The 20,106-nt window shown below is 44.2% G+C and overlaps 1 protein-coding gene across 2 annotated transcripts in view; it reads right to left on the bottom strand.

Annotated features, from left to right (window-relative positions):
* Pitpna (phosphatidylinositol transfer protein alpha) overlaps positions 1-20,106 on the bottom strand; it is a 52,724-nt gene that overhangs the window by 20,040 nt on the left and 12,578 nt on the right. For both annotated transcript variants that reach the window (XM_004667857.2, XM_045158866.1), the window contains exons 3-5: positions 18,027-18,172; positions 12,433-12,524; positions 284-291 (exon numbers count right to left, since the gene is read on the bottom strand). In XM_004667857.2, coding sequence (XP_004667914.1) covers positions 284-291; positions 12,433-12,524; positions 18,027-18,172 — 246 coding nt within the window. The remainder of the gene's footprint in view (positions 1-283; positions 292-12,432; positions 12,525-18,026; positions 18,173-20,106) is intronic.

Genomic DNA, 20,106 nt, shown 5'->3' with positions numbered 1-20,106 from the left:
GAAACTTGTGTACAGCCCTGAAGCATGACATGGAGAAACAGGAGAGACACAATTCAGTCTATACCCATAAGACCTAGAACCAGATCACACCAGGTGAAGCCAGTGTAGCTTAAAGCAGCCACCACAGCAAGGGGCAAATGCCTCAGGAGGACTGGCAAGACTGAACCCTGACAGCCCTGAAGTCAGCCAAGGGGAACAGAGAGCAGCCAGGACATCTACACAAGTACTTTTTATCTGTGCTTCTCTAACAAACCATTTGTAACTCCACCCCGGACGTACTTACTGTGATGACTGCACCATGGTGAGGACATGGAAAGAAGAGAGAAAAGGGTTAATGAGGATGAAAAATAAATGTCACCCTTCCCCAGGGACCACGAAGAGTTCTCTAGTCCCCGTGGCTTATTTCACTGTCACCTCTAGGCCTCAGTGAGTTGGAAAGCTCCAACGTGCTACCCTGCCTTCATCACACCCACCCTCCATTTCATTTAGACAATAATCCCGCCAGACCAACTCGGGGATTTAATTAAAAAGATGCCATTATGAGTTTCTTGGGATTCATTGGTGGAACAAGGAAAAGAACTGTCTAATCAGCTGAGACCCTGTGGCTCATCATTCTGTCTTAAGCATAAGAGTATCCCCCACACCTCCTGGGGTGCAGAGCAGGCCACTATGAGCCAGGCACTCTATGTACCCAAGGCATCCTTCCTGGAGCTGTAACTAAACCTCTCACGCGCCGCACGCCTGCCATTGTAATGGGACCCCCTCGGAAAGCACAGGTCAATTATTTATCAGAGAAAATGACTGCAGCTCTCGTGTCACTGGAGAACAGACGAGCTCTTGTCAGCTCAGTTCATTCTGTACCCTCAGTATGTCCACTGCTGATGGATGCACATGACCATGTTTGGCACACACCCAGAGCCAACAAGCTCCAACACTCCATCACTTAGTGAAACTAAAAAAAAGTAAAAACTAAGGCTACCCCTGGAATGAGAAGCTGAGATATAAGGCATACAAGCCACCATGTACGGAATTACCTCAGACTGTAAGTAGTTTCCAATGAAGGATACTGGGAGATTAGGGTTCTAACTAAGAGACATATACCAAAATAACTGGCCCATTAGCAGCTTCAGAAAATCATGTTGTGACAAAGGAAATGATGGGTATAATGTGCACCAGATTCCATTTGGGAGAAATTCTGTTGTGTCATGGAACACAGCTCTACTAGGCTAGTCTGGTCTGATGACACTTGCCTCTAAGTTTCAACCAACCAGCATATTTGGAATACACATTTTCTTCTTTCTTTCTTAATATTTTATTTATTTATTTGAGAGAGGGAAAGAGGCAGAGAGAGACAGAGAGAAAATGGGTGCACTAAGGTTTCTAGCCACAGCAAATGAACTCCAGACACATGTGTCACCTTTTTAATATATGGTTTACGTGGGTCCTAGGGAATCAAACTGAGGTCCTTTGGCTTTGTAGGCAAATGCCTTAATTGCTAAGCCATCTCTCCAGCCCTGGAAACACATTTTCTAAGAAACCCTCTCCTAGTTTGGCCTCTGTAGGGACAGAATGTACTAATACCAGAAACAAGAATATGGTCACGCTGGCTATGGTGGTACATGCCTTTAATCCCAGCACTTGAGAGACAGAGGTAGGAGAACTGTTGTGAATTTGAGGCCACCCTGAGACTACATAGTGAATTCCAGGTAAGCCTGGACTAGAGTGAAACCCTACCACAAAAAAAAAAAAAAAAAAAAGAATCTGGTCACTTAATGTGGCCAGTTATTACTACAAAACTACATATTAGTATTTTTATTTATTTATTATTTTATTATTCACTATATAGTCTCAGAGTGGCCTTGAACTCACTGTGATCCTCGTACCTGTGCCTCCCGAGTGTTGGGATTAAAGGCGTGCGTCACCATACCCAGCTGGTATTCTTGCTATTATTTTGTTTCCCATGCAGAAGACCCACAGGAAAGAATGCCCTCACTGGCAAACAGGAGTATCTGGTTTGATTCATAGTTTTGTTTGTTTTTGGTTTTTTTTTGAGGTAGGATCTCAATCTAGCTCAGGCTGACCTGGAATTCACCATGCAGTCTCAGGGTGGCCTGGAACTCATGGCAATCCTCCTACCTCTGCCTCCCAAGTGCTTGGATTAAGGTGTGCGCAACCACACCCAGCTGATTCATAGTTTTGTATTTGGGATTTTTATACACAGGTGCCAGTGAATAACTAAGAAAGAGATCTATTTAATTCCAACAAATTGGGTTTCTGAATCCACGAATCAATGAGCTCCCGGCTGTTAATGTTAACTCAAGTGGCCAAATAATGTCCCTCAAACCCTCTTCAAATCTCACTTCCTTGCCAAACTTTGCTTTTTTTGTTTGTTTGTTTGAAGAAAGACAGAGAGAGAGAGAGGCATATCGATAGAGAGAGAATGGGCACACCAGGGTCTCCAGCCACTGCTAACGAACTCCAGATGCATGTGCCACCTTTAAAACCTTGCTTTAAAAACTTTTTTTTTTGTTTTTTGGGAATTACAAAGGGGAAAGTGTGGAGGGGGGAGGGAGGGAATTTCCATGGGATATTTTTTTTTAATTTTTTTAATTTTTATTTATTTATTTGAGAGCGACAGACACAGAGAGAAAGACAGGTAGAGGGAGAGAGAGAATGGGCGCGCCAGGGCTTCCAGCTTCTGCAAACGAACCCCAGACGCGTGCGCCCCCTTGTGCATCTGGCTAACGTGGGACCTGGGGAACCGAGCCTCGAACCGGGGTCCTTAGGCTTCACAGGCAAGCGCTTAACCACTACGCCATCTCTCCAGCCCCCATGGGATATTTTTATATAATCATGGAAAATGTTAATAAAAATTTAAAAAAATAAGCAAAATATGAAAAAGAAAAAATTTTTTTGTTTATTTAAGAGAAAGAGAGATTAAGAGGCGGGACAGGGGATGTTAAATGGGTATGCCAGGACCTCTAGCCACTGCAAACAAACTCCAGATGCATGCACCTCCATGTGCATCTGGCTTACGTGAGTTCTAGGGAATCGAACTTAAAGACCTTAGGCTTTGCAGGCAAGCACACTAACTGCTAAGCCATCTCTCCAGCCCCTCCAGACTTTCCTATATTCATGGCAACTACAATCCTAAGTGTACAAGAATATAGGGCTTTCCTAGTAAGACTACTGAGAAGGACTTTTTTCCCCCTGTTTTTTCAAGGTAGGGTCTTACTCTAGCCTAGGCTGACCTAGAATTCACTATGTAGTCTCAGGCTGGCCTTGAACTCACAGTAATCCTCCTACCTCTGGCCCCTGAATGCTGGAATTAAAGGTGTGGGTCACCACACCTGGCATGAGAAGGACTTTTAAACTTTTTTTTTTTCCACCTTAGGTTCTCACTGTAGCCCAGACTGACCTGAAATTCACTATGTAGCCTCAAGGTGGCCTCAGACTGTGGCGATCCTCCTACCTCTGCCTCCTGAGTGCTGGGATTAAAGACATGTGCCACCACGCCTCGTTAAAAAAAATTTTATTTACTTGCAAGCAGAAAGAGAAAGAATGAATGTGCACACCAGGGCCTCTTGGCACTGCAAACAAACTCCAGATGTATGTGCCTCTTTGTGTATCTGGCTTTAGGCAGGTACTGGGAAATCAAACCTGGGCTGGTAGGCTCTGCAAGCAAGCACCTTTAAACTTTGAGCCATCTCCCCAGCCCCCAACTCTTTGAGATTTTTGAGGATATATTTATTCCAGACTGACTTTGAACTTATAATATTTCTGCCTCAGCTTCCTGAATGCTGGGACTACAGGCATTTACTACCACACTGAATTTCTTCACATGTTATTTTAAAAACATGATTCAGGACTGGAGAGATGGCTTAGCAGTTAAGGCATTGCCTGCAAAGCCTAAGGATCCAGATTTCCCAAAACCCATGTAAACCAGATATACATGAAGGCACTTGTGTCTGGAGTGGCTAGAGGCCTGCTCTTTCTCTCTTTCTAATAATAGTAATAATAAAGCATGATTTGGGCTGGAGAGATGGATTAGTGGTTAAGTGCTTGCCTGTGAAGCCTAAGGACCCCAGTTCGAGGCTCAATTCTCCAGGACCCTCATAAACCAGATGCACAAGGTGGCACTTGCATCTGGAGTTCATTTGGAGTGGCTAGAGGCCCTGGAACACCCATTCTCTGTCTGCTTCTTCCTCTTTCTGTCGCTCGCAAATAAATAAATAAACAAAAAATATTTTATATTTTTAAAAAAGTATGATTCAGTGATGCCAATGCTTAAGATTAGCAAGTGAGGGCTGAAGAGATGGCTCAGTGATTAAAGGTGCTTTGTTGCAAAGACTGCCACTCTGGGTTCAATTCCCCATAGCCACATAAAGCCTCTTCCCATTTCCATCCACAAACCATTGCTACTGAATTCTCTCTCATGCTCCACAATCAGCTCCTAGTCTGTTTCATTCCTTGAAGAGTAAGCTCAGAGCCATTCTGCAGGCTCCTTTATCCACTTCTCCAAAAACTGGAATCTCCTTAGGTGAATCTAAGCTAATAATAATAACCTCCTTACCACCAACCCCCAGAAGGAACTGGAAAGTAGATTCTTCCTCTTCCTGTCTCTTCTTTGAAAAGAACAGGCATCTAGCTGAATAGGTCTAAGGTTTAGCAAACTCATTCCACATGCAGGTAGACTGTGACTGAGGTTGGCAGCCACTGAAGAAAGCAGTCTTGCCTGTCTCACTAACTGCCTCTCCTCTTCATGGAGGATTTACAAGTGAATTTTTTTTCTTTTGTCAAGGATAAAAATGTGTGAATTAACACTTGCTGTGTAGAAAAATGCCACAACAGTTATAGAACCTTCTCCCAAGAGTTGTATAGAAGACAGTAGCATCATTCAGGTGACAGGAGTTATACACCCAGAAACTGCCCAGGTATGAAGAAATCCATTCTATCTGCCTACTCCATGCCAAGCTGGCTAAAGTTCTTACAATACTTACTTACTGTGACTCTCTTAGGCATCAAGAAAACTCACCTTTGGCCCTAGACTAGACACATCCTGCCGTACTCCACACTGCACTATATTTTCTTTTTCATTTTGATCTGGGGATTAAATACAGGGCCTTGACCATGAAAACTAAGCACTTTACCACTAACTCTCCAGATCTGGTTTTTAGTTGTTTTAGGGGAAGGGCAAGGGATTCAGAAGCTTTCTAGGTAGATCAGGATAGCCTTAAACTTAAACCAATCCTTCCCTACCTCCTCTGTGCTACAACTAAGGCATGCACCAACACACCTGGCTCTTGAACACTTTTTTGCAAGAACATGTGTGCAAGCCAGACGTAGCAGTCTATGGTCCCAACACTTGGGATGTGGAAGCAGGAGGACCAGGAGTTCTAGGTCAGCCTCAGCTACATAGTCAATTTGAGGCTACCATGAACTACGTGAGACCCTATCTCAAAAAAATCCAAACCAGGGCTGGAGAGATGGCTTAGCTATTAAGGTGCTTGCCTGCAAAGCAAACGGACCCAGGTTGGATTCCCTAGGACCCATATAAGCCAGATGCACTAAGGGGCACACATATCTGGAGTTGAGTTCATTTGCAGAGGCTGGAGGCCCTGATATGTCCATTCTCTCTCTCTCTCTCTTTACTTGCCTATTTCAATATCTCTCTCTCTCTGACTCAAAAAAATAAAAATACAAAACAGGGCTGTAGAGATGGCTCAGCAGTTAAGGCACTTGCATGCAAAGCCTAACAACCCAGGTTTGATCCCCTTGTACCCATGTAAAGCCAGATGCTTGCCTGCAAAGCCAAAGGACCTAGGTTCAATTTCCCAATACCTACGTAAAGCCAGATGTACAAGGTGGTGCAAGTGTCTGGAGTTTGTTTGCAGTGGCTGGAGGCCCTGGTGTACCCATTCTTTCTCTCTCTGTCGCCCTCTCTCCTTATAAATAAATAAAAAGAAAACATCTTTAAAAAAATAAGTAACAACTTTAAACAAGGCATGGTGGCTCACACCTTTAATCCCAGTACGGAGGAAGCAGAGGTAGGAGGATCACCATGAGTGTGAGGCCACCCTGAGAATATAATGAATTCCAGGTCAGCCTGGACTAGAGCTAGACCCTACCTCAAAAAAAAAAAAAAAAAAAAAAAAAAAAAGAAAGAAAAGAGAACCAAACCAAACCAAACCTATCTCTAGGGGACTGGAGGGATGGCCCAGCAGTTATAAAGCCTGATGGCTTAATTCCCCAGTACCCATGCAAAGCCAGATGTATGAAGTGATACATACATCTGGAGTTTATCTACAGAGGCAGGGGCTCTGGCATGTCTATTACTCTTTCCGTCCCACCTCCCCTTCTCCTTCACCCTCCCCTAATAAAAATGTTTTTTTTTTAATTTTTTTTGTTCATTTTTTATTTATTTATTTGAGAGCGACAGACACAGGGAGAAAGACAGGTAGAGGGAGAGAGATAGAATGGGCGCACCAGGGCTTCCAGCCACTGCAAACGAACTCCAGACGCGTGCGCCCCCTTATGCATCTGGCTAACGTGGGACCTGGGGAACTGAGCCTTGAACCGGGGTCCTTAGGCTTTACAGGCAAGCGCTTAACCGCTAAGCCATCTCTCCAGCCCAATAAAAATGTTTTTTAAGGGCTGGAGGGATGGCTTAGCAGTTAAAGTATTTGTCTGCGAATCTAAAGGACCCAGGTTCAATTCCCCAGGACCCACGTTAGCCAAATGCACAAGGGGCGCACGTGAGTGGAGTTCATTTGCAGTGGCTGGAGCCTCTGGTGCGCCCATTCTCTCTGTGTTAAATAAATAAATACAATATTTAAAAAAAATTTTTTTTTAAAGAGAAACACATGTCAGCTCTCACCAATGTCTGTATCTCCTGACATATGGTCCTTGAACTTGTGGAGGACCATGGAAGAAGCAATGACTAGTCATTCTCAAAGTCCACAGGATAAGGATCACCTGGGTCACATAAGGATCACATACTTATCAGATACAATCTAAGGAGTGCCAGGTCCCCATAAATTCAGCAAGCAAAACAGTATAGGTAAGCATTGGCTGGCAGGAAGACTTCAGCCAGACTGACTGTGCCAACAAAACAAAGCCTAGCGAGAGGAAAGGTCCCTTTACAAGTTGGCTCAGAGGGCCTCTAGGATGCACTGGGATATGAACCAGTGCCAATGTAGTTCCCAAGAGATCTATTCTATAGATTTGTAAGCCAAGGATGGTGGTTCACCTATAATCCCAGCATTCAGGTGGCAAAGGCAGGAGGAGGGCCACAAGTTTGAGGCCAAATGGGCTACATAGTGAGTTCTAGGCCAGCTTGGTCTACAAAATGAAACTCTGTGTGGAAAAAGAGAGAAAGACCTATTTCTACATAGTTGTTCATGACTTTAGAATCTTGGAAAGCTAAGAACCTAGACTACTCAAAAGGAATCCCAGAACATGCAGACTAAATAAAAATAACCTCAATAAAGGTTCAGATCTTTTCAGAAACTCCAGACCAAAGAATGGCCATGATTAGAAGATCATTCTATGCCCTGTTCCCCACACCAAGCATGCTTATTCAACATAAGCTCCCAGCTGACGTGTGTGTCACATGCATTCACATGGGAATTCCATGATAGGCATTTCTATACCTTTGCCACTGAAGACTGAGCTGACTTCACCTTTCCCCACCAACCTGTCTCCTTTGCTAACTGTGCTTAGTATCTAGCCCTGGCTCTTCTCCCAGACAGGGAGGTCACTTGACATGCCCTTCCAGTAACTTTCTCTCCAGAGATCCAGGGCTTCAACTACTTTAAAAAAAAATTTTTTTTTTAAATCAGCTGGGTGTGGTGGCACATGCCTTTAATCCCAGGCAGAAGTAGGATTGCTGAGAGTTCGAGGCCACCCTGAGACCACAGCTTGGGCAAGAGTAAAACCCTACCGGAGGGGAGCTTTGTTGGAAACTATGCCAGCCCCTGGCTGGCCTCAGGCCTGTCCTATCCACTGTCCCTGACTAGCAATGAGCACCTGGGGTATCACTTGAGCTCTCAGGATTTTGATAGAAGACCCAGGATTGCCTATCCTAGGAGAGGAAAGAGAATGAGAAATAGCTTCAATTTTGGTTAAAAGGAATTTAAAAAAAAAACCCAAAATCCAAGCATGGTGTGGTGGCTCATGCCTTTAATCCCAGCACTAGGGAGGCAGAGGTAGAAGGATCACCTTGAGTTCAAGGCCAGCCTGAGACTATACAGTGAATTCCAGGTCGGCCTGGGCTAGAGCAAGATCCATCTTAGAAAAACTAAAGAAAATAATAATAAAACCACCTGTAGTCCCAGCACTCCAGAAGTAGAGGTAGGAGGATTTCTATGAGTTTGAGGTCAGCCTGGGACTACAAAGAGAGTTCAAGGTCAGCCAGGATGAAAGTGAGACCCTATTCAAAAAACTAACCTTTGAGTGTGATGTATGTATGTCTGTGTCCCAGCACAGCACATGTGGACATCAGAGACAACCCTAAGTGTCAGTCTTAGCCTTCCATAGTATTTGAGGCAGCGTCTCTTGTTCACCACTGCACATAACAAGGTAGCTGCCCTGCAAACTTCCAGAAATTCTCCTGTTTCTGTGTCCCATCTCATCATAGGAGATAACATAGGATTATGGCTGCCAACATCACATTTGGCTGTATGTAGGTTCAGGGGATCCAAACACGGGTCCTAATAACTGTACAATAAGCACTTGACCTACTGAGCCATCTACCCAGCCCTCTACTTTTTAGGCTAAACATATATTAAAACTAGAATCTTGCTGGGCGTGGTGGTGCACACCTTTAATCCCAGCATTCAGGAGGCAGAAGTAGGAAGAGCGCTGTGAGTTCAAGGCCACCCTGAGACTACATAGTGAATTCTAGGAGAACCTAAGCTAGAGTGAAACCCTACCTCAAAAAAACAAAAAACAACCAACTAGAATCTCAGCAGGGCACAGTGACACACACCTTTAATGCAGCATTTGGGAGGCTGAGGATCCCTGTAAATTCAAGACCAGCCTGAGACTACATAGTGAATTCCAGGTCAGCCTGAGCTACAGCAAGACCCTACCTCAAAAAGCTAATGGAGTATTTATGTAACAAAACAAACAAACAAACAAAAAACCCAAAAAACTTACTGAGGGCCAGGTGTGGTGGTGCACGCCTTTAATCCCAGGACTCAAGAGGCAAAAATAGGAGGATTGCTGTGAGTTAGAGGCCACCCTAATACTACATAGTGAATTCCAGGTCAGCCTGGGCTAGTGAGAGACCCAAGCTTGAAAAACAAAAAAAAAACAAAAAAAAAAAAAAAAAAAACAAAACAAAAAAAAAAACCCTTATTGAGAACTTTAATAAATGAACATAATGCAAATTGGTCATATTCCCATCATATTACACTCTTGTCTCCTCTCCCCATCTCTGTTCCACTGAGGGTCCTCTACAGTGGTGTTATCAGTAATCACTGTGGGGTCACAAACACACCAGTCAGTCTTTGTGGGGGTGGGGAGCTAACAATGCCACACGCGCACAGCACACCTCAGAGTACGGCTTTCCACCCTACAGCTCTTACATTATTTTGTTTGTTTGGTTTTTGTTTTTCAAAGCAGGATCTCGCTCTAGCCTAAGATGACCTGAACTCACAATGATCCTCCTACCTCTGCTGGGACTAAAGGCATGCATCATCATGCCTCCTGGACCTTATATTCTTTCCTCTCTTCTGTAGCACTCCCTGAGCCCTGGAGTCTATGTTATAAATCTCCTTTAGTGTTGACACCTCAAGCAGCTTCTGATTTTCTGCTTTGATGAGTTTTGAGTCTCTTCAATGTCTATTGCCATCTCCCCGGAGGAGGTTCCTTGGCTAGCCATGAGAGCAGCACTCATTTATTCTGGCACTTCCTCTAATGTTTCCTGGGCCCTGGCAGATGTGATAAAGATAACTACTTTCATACAAGGCAGCCGGCTTTCTTGTCATTCTGATGGGCTTTGGGTCTCTCTGGTATATGCTGCCAATGGAGTATTTATATAACATTAATATTGTATTAAGTATTAGAATACAGAGAAGTATACAGGAGGATACACATAGGTTATGTACAAATACTGTGTCATTGTTATATAAGGAACTTGAGCATCCATAGATTTAGTTAGTCTCAGGGTGGCCTTGAACTCATGGCAATTCTCCTACCTCAGCCTCCCAAGTGCTGGGATTAAAGGAGTGCACCACCACCACGCTCAGCTTTCAATAAGTTATTTAAAAAAATTTTTTTTTTTCTGAGGTAGGGTCTCACTCTAGCCCAGGGTGACCTGGAATTCACTATGTAGTCTCAGGGGGGCCTCCACACTGAGTTCAATAAATTACTTTTTCAAAGAAAAAGTATATGCCAGGCGTGGTGGTGCACACCTTTAATCCCAACACTTGGGAAGCAGAGGTAGGAGAACTGCTGTGAATTCAAGGCCAGCCTGAGACTACAGTGTCAGTTCCAGGTCAGCCTGAGCTACACTGAAACCCTACCTCAAAAACAAACAAACAAACAAAAACTAGAAGGCTAGGTAAATTGGCAGTGTGCCTAGCAAGCATGAAGCCCTGGGTTTGATCTCCAGCACCACATAAAACTGAGCGTAGTAAGTCTGGTATGGTGGTGCATGCCTTTAATACTAGGCAGAGGTAGGAGAACTGCCTTAAGTTTGAGGCCAGCCTGAGACTAAATAGTGAATTCCAGGTCAGCCTGGGCTAGAGGGAGACCCTACCTCAAAAAACCCAAAACTAAAAATAAATAAATAAAAATTTTTAAAAACTGAATGTAGTAATGCACACTTGTAATCTCAGCACTTGGGAGATGGAGAAGGATCAGAAATTCAAGGTCATCCTCTGTTGCATAATGAACTCCAAGCTATTATGTCCTTAAAAAGACCAAAAAAAAAAAAGACCACAGAAAATTCTGAAATATTAATAATTGTCCAGAGGGGCTGGAGAGTGGGTTCAGCAGTTAAAGGAGCTTGCTTGCAAAGCCTGACAGCCCAGGTTCAATTTCCTAGCCACCCCCATAAAGCTGGACAGACATCCATTTGCAGCAGCAAGAGACCCTGGTGTACCCATACATACACACAAGTACAAACAGATAGATATATACAAACATAGCTACATTCATATGATTGTCCAGGGATAAAAGAAATCATTTGTAATTATTTTCTTTGTTGTTGTTGTTAGTACATGCACATGTGCTGTATACACATGTATGTGCAGGCAAGGAGTCGCCAGAGGAAAAAGGCAGGTGTTCTGCCTCTTACCAATCATCCATGTATTTCCTGAGACAGTCTCTCTTTGCACTTAGAGCTGCAGTTTTCAAGAACCCCAGTGATTCTCTGGTCTCTGCTCCCACAGAGTTACAGACCTGCATAGTCACACCCAGCTGTCTGCGTGCATCCTAAGGAGTTGAACTCAAGATGGTCTCAGGCCTTCATGCTTTCAGCAAGTCCTCATACCCATTTGAGCCCTCTTCTCAGCACTATTTTCTCTGTTTTTTTGTTTTGTTTTGTTTTGTTTTGTTTTTCGAGGCAAGGTCTCACTCTGGTCCAGGCTGACCTGGAATTAACTCTGTCATCTCAGGGTGGCCTTGAACTCATGGCAATCCTCCTACCTCTGCCTCCCAAGTGCTGGGATTAAAGGCGTGCGCCACCACGACCGGCTTATTTTCTCTGTTTTTATCTATTTCCCAAAATATATGAAAAGAACATTACTTCTGTAATCAGTAAAAACAATCAAAATTGGGCTGGAGAGATTGCTTAGTGGTTAAGGCACTTGTCTGCAAAGCCAAAAGACCCAGGTTCAACTCCTCAGGACCCACATAAGCCAGATGTGCAAGGGGGCGCACACATCTGGAGTTCATTTGCAGTGGTTGGAGGCCCTGGCACGCCCATATTCTCTCTCTCTCTCTCTTTCTCTCTCTCTCTCTCTCTACCTGCCTATCTCTGTATCTCTTTCTCAAATAAACTTTAAAAAATCAAAATTATCATACCACTAATTATAGGATTTGGCTCTGTGTTGTCTCAACCTGTGGTTGCTGTCAAATTGTGTGCACAAAATTGACACACATGACAAACATGGTAGCACAAGCCTTTAATCCTAGCACTGAGCAGAGGTAGGATCACCGCCAGTTCAAGGTCACCCTGAGACTACATAGTGAACTCCAGGTCAGCCTGGGCTAGAGTGAGACCCTCCCTCAACCCCCCCCAAAAAAAGACCCCTACCCACCCAACACCAACTTGAATGAAGCCTTCATCTCATCCCTTTACTAGTTTAATCTAGAAAATGAAAGTAAGTCATACAGCCTTGCTGTGTCCCCACAAGGCTTACTTGATCGCCCCTTTGTCCACCCTGGGCTCAAGTTCAAGCTTCTAGCCAAGTGTATACTCACCAGTTCTGCAATAAGGGTAGGCATTCCAGGCTTTTTCATGTATATTCAGAGCTCCCTCTGGGGCCAGCATTCGAACAAACGTGGGTACTTTGCTACAGTGAAAACAAGAGGTTATGGAAAATGGAGGAGAAAGGAAGGAAACAATAGGTTTTTATATCACACTCTGCAGCCCACAGCTTCAGCTTCTCCAGGATATAAACAGGTGACAGATTAGGTGTGTGAGGGGCTACCTGCCAGAACCTGACACCTCACTTGACTGGCTACTAATATCTCTCAAAACTTGCCCACCACCCACCAAAGAGAAAATATGAAAGCCAGGAATGGTGGCACATGCCTTTTAATGTCAGCACTCAGGAGGCAAAGGTAGAAGGGTTGCTGTGAGTTCAAGGCCACCCTTAGACTATACAGTGAATTTCAGGTCAGCCTGGGCTAGAGTGAGACCCTACTTATATATATAAAAAAAAATCCAGGGCTGGAGAGATGGCTTAGCGGTGAAGCGCTTGCCTGTGAAGCCTAAGAACACTGGTTCGAGGCTTGATTCCCCAGGACCCACATAAACCAGATGCACAAGGTGGCACATGCATCTGGACTTTGTTTGTAGTGGCTGGAGGCCCTGGTGCACCCATTTCCTCTCTCTGCCTCTTTCTCTGCCTATCGATCTCAAATAAACAAATAAATAAATCTTAAAAAAAAAAAAAATCCAGCCAGGCATGGTGGTGCACACCTTTAATCCCAGCACTTAGGAGGCAGAAATAGGAGAATTGCCATGAGTTCAAGGCCACCCTAAGACTGCATAGTGAATTCCAGGCCAGCCTGAGCTAGAGTGAGATCCTACCTCAAAAAACCAAAAAAACAAAAAAGCCAGCATATGAGACTCTGGGTTACCTGCTGCCACTTACCCACTGCACGCTCGTTACATAGTGAGAGTCCAGGAGCTCAATGGAAACAGTGACATGGACAAGAGACACCTGCAGGTATATGCTACCAAAGTTGGACTGTACCAGCAGCTTAGATCTACAGGCCAGGGTGGCTAGCTGACTACCTCAAAATGAAGTTCAAGATGAGCTAGTCAACTTTGACAATTTCTCAAATTTTAAAAGGACCTTAGGGCCATCTGCTTCCAAAGAAAAATAGTTACTTACTATTCATAGTCTCATGTATCCCCGCTAGTCTAGAACTCGCTATTTAACTGAGGATGACCTTGAATTTTATTACTCTTGTTTTCAAATTTTTTATTTAGGAGCTGGAGAGATGGCTTAGCAGTTAAGGTACTTGCCTGCAAAGCCTAAGGACCAAGGTTCAATTCCCCAGTATCCACATAAGCCAGATGCACAAGGTGGCACATGCATCAGGAGTTCATTAGTAGTGGCTAGAGGACCTGGCATACTCGTTCTCGCTCTCAAATAAATAAAAATAAAAAAAATTTTTTTTTTTTAAAAGGGCCAGGTGTGATGGAACATGCCGTTAATACCAGCACTCAGGAGGCAGAGGTAGAAGGATCTCCTTGAGTTCGAGGCCACCCTGAGATTACAAACCGAATCCATCTCAGCCTGGGCTAGAGCGAGATCCTGCCTTGAAAAAACAAAAACAAAAATAATAATAAAAGTATTTATTTATGTATGTGAGTGTGTAAACTGGAGCCTCTTACTGCTACAAATGAATACCAGACACTTGCACCACTTCTTATATCCAGGTTATGTGGGTGGCTTAAAAGTTAAAACTTTGCAAACAGGTGCCTTTAACCACTGAGCCATCTTGCCAGCTCTGTTGGGATTTTTGTTTGGTTGGTTGGTTTGGCTTTCAAGGTAGGGCCACACACTAGCCCAGGCTGATCTCACACTCACTCTGCAGTCCCAGTCTGGCCTCAAACTCAGGGCAATCATCCTACCTCTGCCTCCCAAGTACACCATCATTCCCTGCATTTTTTATTTTTTGGTAGACTGCGTGTGTGTAGAGTATGTGTGGTATGATGTGTGATTCGTGTGTTTGGTGTATGCACATGTGCATAGCCTATATGCATCTCTGCAGGGACCAGAGAACCATCTGCTTCTTTGAAATGGACTCTTCTCAACCCACAGCTACTGTTTTCACCATTTTTTTCAGTCAGCAAGCCCCACCAATTCTTTGATCCCACAGAACTAGGGTTACAGATGTGCATAGCCATGCCCAGATGTTTATGTGGGTGGTAGGCAATCAAACTTGAGAAGTCTCGGGCCCTTTCATGCATTCATGCTAGCTAGCATAGCATGACACTCTTAACCACTGGACCCCACCTACCTTTAAAAAAAAAAAAAACAACAGGAAAGCAGGCACTGTGGGAAGTAGAGATAGAAGGATAGATAGCTATGAGTTCAAGGCCAGTCTGAGACTACAGAGTGAATTCCAGGTCAGCCTGGGCTATAAGCAAGACCCTACCTCAAAAAAAAAAAAAAAAAAAAAGCTGGGCGTGGTGGCGCACGCCTTTAATCCCAGCACTTGGGAGGCAGAGGTAGGAGGATCACGGAGAGTTTGAGACCACCCTGAGAATACATAGTGAATTCCAGGTCAGCCTGAGCTAGAGTAAGACCCTACCTTAGAAAACAAACAAACAAAGAAAAAGCAGGGTCACACCACTATGTAGCCTAAGGTGTCCTTGAACTCACTATGATGTAACCAAGGCTGGCCTCAAACTTGGGATCTGGAATCCTCCTGCCTCAGACTCCTCAATGCTGGGATTACAAGTGAGCACAAACACATTTAGGTATTTTCTTGCAGTCGATTTTCATCTCGAGTTACAGAACACATACAATATGAAACCTTTTTTTGTTTTTTCTGCAGAATCAACATTCTGTCAAAGTCAGTTCAACTTTTTTTTAAGTACACAGTACATGTATTCCTTCTTTTTAATTCCTAGTGCTGAGGATTGAACCCAGAGTCTCATGAATGCTTAATAAATACTTGACCACTGTGCTGTATTATTAGCCCCCTCTTTTTTCTTTTCTTTTGATTTTTTTGAGGTAGGGCCTCACTCTAGCCCAGGCTGGCCTTGAATTCACAGAGATCCTCCTACCTCTGCCTCCCAAGTGCTGGGACTAAAGGCATGCACCACATGCCAGGAACTAGCTCTCTCCGTTTTAGTTTTCAACAGGTAACCTATAGTCTTTAGCAGGCTCTAACAACCACATCACCTTTAGTGCCTAAGGACTAAAAGAAAGAGCTAACTCCAGTAGAGGACTAACTTTGAAGCCCCAAAGCAAGCCTGAGATTCACTTATTTGGCTGATATTTGTACATTCCAGATGCTGGATACACAGAAAACCACAGTCCAGAGATGGGTGTAACTCATGACAGCCATGCAAGGATATGCTATGAGAGGTGAGCACAGAGCTTTGGGGGACAAAACACTATGAGAACACAGTGGGGGAGGCACAGAACTCCAAGCAGGCTCCTCAGGAAAGCTGGTATGACAGGAATATTGAAACAGGGGCTGTATAGGAGAAAACTAGACAGAAGGATAAAGTAAGGAAGGGAGAAAGAAGAGCTGGGCAAGATACAAGATAAAGAATAGAAAAGAGGATCTTGTAAGCTACATCAGACAGTGGAAGCTTCATCCCAAGGGCAAAGGCTTTCAAAGAAGGAACACAGATTTCCCAGACGAAATGCTTATAGCTGTACAAAGAACTGGAAGGCAAGAAGAACAGCTGGGAGCTATTAGAGTGATCTAAGGTAGGGACAATGGAAAGAAATGGGTATCTTGGAGATACTAAGGAGATAGGTAGAGTCATCAAAATCTTTTTAAAAAGGAAATAGTGCCAGTAGTTCAACGTCTGTAAACTTTCTTACAATTACAAGAAAGTGATAAAGTAGGTCTACCTTCCTAATATACAGACCTCTTTGCCACTTTGGCTAGACCACTGGAGTCTTAAGGAACTAACTGGCTTCTTCCAACTAAAACACCAGCCTCCCAGATAAGACTGGGCGCTTTCACAGTGGTATGCTAAAGACCCAGGCTTTTTCAAAGTCTTTTTTTGTTGTTGTTGTTTTTCGAGGTAGGGTCTCGCTCTAGCACAGGCTGACCTAGAATTCACTATGCTGTCTCAGGGTGGCCTCAAACTCATGACAATCCTCCTACCTCTGCTGTGCTGGAATTAAAGGCATGAGCCACCACGCCTGGCCCAAAGTCTTTTTAAAAGAATACAAATACAGGGCTGGGGAGATGACTTAATGGTTAAGGTACTTGCCTGCAAAATCAAAAAACCCAGGTACGATTCCCCAGGACCTATGTAAGCCAAATGCACAAGGTGGTATATATGTCTGGAAGCCCTGACACACCTATATTCTCTATACATCTCTCTCTCTCTCAAATAACTAATTTAAAAAAATGAGCTGGAGAGATGGCTCAGCAGTTAAGACACTTGCCTGCAAAGCCTAACAACCCAGGTTCAATTCCCCAGTACCCAAACATGCATCTGAAGTTCATTTGCAGCAGTTGGAGGCCCTGGCACACCTATTCTATTGCTCTGTTTGCTTGCAAATTTTTTTTTTTTTTAATGAGGCAAAGGGGCTGGAGAGATGGTTCAGTGGCTAAGCGCTTGCCTATGAAGCCTATGGACCCCGGTTTGAAGCTTGATTTCCCAGGACCCACATAAGCCAGATGCACAAGGAGGCGCATGCATCTGGAGTTCATTTGCAGGGGCTGGAGGCCCTGGCGTGCCCATTCTCTCTCTACCTGCCTCTTTCTCTCTCTGTCTGTTGCTCTCTAATAAATAAATTAAAAAAAAAAAAAAAAAAAAAAGCAAAAGGCTGGGGCTGTAGTCCAGAGGCAGAATGCTTTCCTTAGCACTACAAAAATAAATAAATAAAGAGCAAAGAACAGTGTGTATAATGTGATCCCTTCTATATAACAACAAAGGAAATTAACACCCATTTATCCATACACACATACTATATACATACTCATAGACAATGGAAAGTCCCACAAGAAACCAAACAACAGCTGGGCATGGTGGCACACACCTTTAATCCCAGCACTTGGGAGGCAGAGGTAGGAGGATCACCATGAGTTTGAGACCACCCTGGGACTACATAGTGAATTCCAGGGTCAGCCTGGGCTAGACTGAGACCCTACTTTGAAAAAAAATACAAAAACAAAAACAAACAAAAAAACACTACTATCACTTCCAAGAACTGGGAGTCTAGTGGATCAAGTTCTGGTTTAGTTTTCTTTTGTTTTTATTTATACATTTGTAAGCACAGAGACACATAAAGAAACAGAAAGAGTAAGTGTGGGCATGCCGGGGCTGGTAGCCATTGCAAACAAATTCCAGAGGCATGCACCACTTTGTGCATCTGGCTTTATGTGAGTAGTAGGGAATCAAAACCAGGTCATTAGGCTTTGCAGGCAAGTGTCCTAACCATTGAGCCATCTCTCCAGCGTGCCCCCCCCCCTTTTAAGGAAATAAATAACAAAATCTTTAAATGAACAAACAAGTGCCACTTTGCCCAATCTGACAAAAGAAGCAACTTAAGCAAGCTCATTTCCTGGGAATATCCCCAATTAACCAATACTTCTAAACCAGGCCACTGTCCACCCTGCCGCCATGGTCAGTCACATACCTCTGTAAGTGGTAGATCTTGTGGGTGTACTGGCCTTTCTCACCGTCCTTCTCATAGGGCTCATTCACCAGGACCTCCACACCTTCACCTCCACCAGTTTCATTTTTACTGGCCTCAGCCACAGAATACAGCTGCCCCACTTGGTACTAGAGGAACAGAGAAACAGGCATTATTCTCAACAGTTGCACATGGGGCAGCTGCCAATCACTGTCATGCAGGAACTCCACCTGGGATTTCACACTCAGCCTTGCCAAATCTACCCAAAGCACCTGAGAATGCTGTTCCATGGCCTCTTCTTCTTTTCCTTCTTTTTGTTTTTTTCCCTCAAGGTAGAGTCGCACTCTAGCCCAGGCTGACCTGAAATTCACTATGTAGTCTCATGGTGGCCTTGAACTTACTGCAATCCTCCTACCTCTGCCTTCCAAGTGCTGGGATTAAAAGCATGCACCACCATGCCCCCCCCACTTTTTTTGGTTTCAGCATGTGCCATCATGCCCAGTCTCTTTTATTTACTTGCACTTATTAAAACTTCAAGAATGCTGAGCAAGAGCTCTCTACCACTGAGTTATATCCCTAACCCTCTTTTAACTTGATTTTTTTTTCCCCCTGAGGTAGAGTCTCACTTTAGCCGAGAGTGACATGGAATTCATTATGTAATCTCAGGGTGGCCTCAAACTCACGGAGATACTCCTACCTCTGCCTCCCACTGGGCTCCCCTCTTTAACTTTTTATTTTGACAATAACTTCTCAGTATCTTGCCCAGACTGGTCTTGAAACTGAGATCCTCTTGCTTCACTGCTACATAGCTGTACCACCAGGTCAGACCATGCCCTCTCTTTAGCCATCAGATGTGTTTTATTTCATCTATACACTCCAAAGTAGCTTTTGACCTGAACCCACTTCTGGTATTAAGATCCCAAAACAGGATTTGGGTTGGTTGCTAGCAATCTCTTTATCTCATTCAGGCGTGTGTGTGTGCTGCACTCATGTGTGCAGATGCATGCATCCCATGTGCATGTGCAGAAGCCAGAGAACAGTGAGTATCCTCTATCATCCTTCAACTTTATTTCCTTGAGACACAGTCTCTCACTGAATTGGAGCTGTCATTTTTTGGTCAAACTCCTGTCTCCATCCCTCCTCAGCACTAGAGGCACAGGCATGTGGGGTCATACTCAGCCTTATTTGGGGGGTAGGGGTAAGGCAGGCTCTTATTCCAGTCCAGCCTAACCTGGAACTCATTCTGTAGCCCCATGCTAGTCTCAAACACACGGCGATCCTCCTACCTGAGAATCCCAACAGCTACAGTTTAAGGTGTGCACCACTACGCCCAGCTGAAACGCTCAACTTTTTTTTTTCCCGTTTTTAATTCACTTTTAATATTCCATTCTATTTATTTGAGACTGAGAGGAAGAAGCAGAGAGAGGGAGGGAAACAGAGAGAATGGGCACACCAGGGCCTCTAGCCACTACAAACGAACTCCAGACACATGTGCCTCCTTGTACATCTGGCTTACATACGTCCTGTGGAATCAGACCTAGGTCCTTTGGCTTTGCAGACAAGTGCCTTAACCACTAAGCCATCTCTCTATAGCCCTTAATTCATTTTTTTTTTTTCAAGGTAGGGTCTCACTCTAGCCTAGGCTGACCTGGAATTCACTATGTAGTCTCAGGATGGCCTCAAACTCATGGTGATCCTCCTACTTCTGCCTCCGGAGTGCTGGGATCAAAGGCATGTGCCACCACGCCTGGCTCCTTAATGCACTTTTAATAGTATAAACCTCATTTAGTGAAATGCTCAACTTTTTACATGGGTGCTGAGGACTGAACCCAGGTCCTCATGCTTGTGCAGCATTTGCTCTTACTCACTGAGCCATCTTCCCAGCTCACTACTCTACTGTCTTTTTTTTTTTAATTTTTTATTTATTTATTTGAGAGCGACAGACACAGAGAGAAAGACAGGTAGAAGGAGAGAGAGAGAATGGGCGCGCCAGGGCTTCCAGCCTCTGCAAACCAACTCCAGACACGTGCGCCCCCTTGTGCATCTGGCTAACGTGGGACCTGGGGAACCGAGCCTCGAACCG

Source organism: Jaculus jaculus, chromosome 9, assembly GCF_020740685.1.
Source record: "Jaculus jaculus isolate mJacJac1 chromosome 9, mJacJac1.mat.Y.cur, whole genome shotgun sequence".
In the NCBI taxonomy this organism is placed as follows: Eukaryota; Metazoa; Chordata; class Mammalia; order Rodentia; family Dipodidae; genus Jaculus; species Jaculus jaculus.
This window is presented reverse-complemented; position numbering and strand designations above follow the sequence as displayed.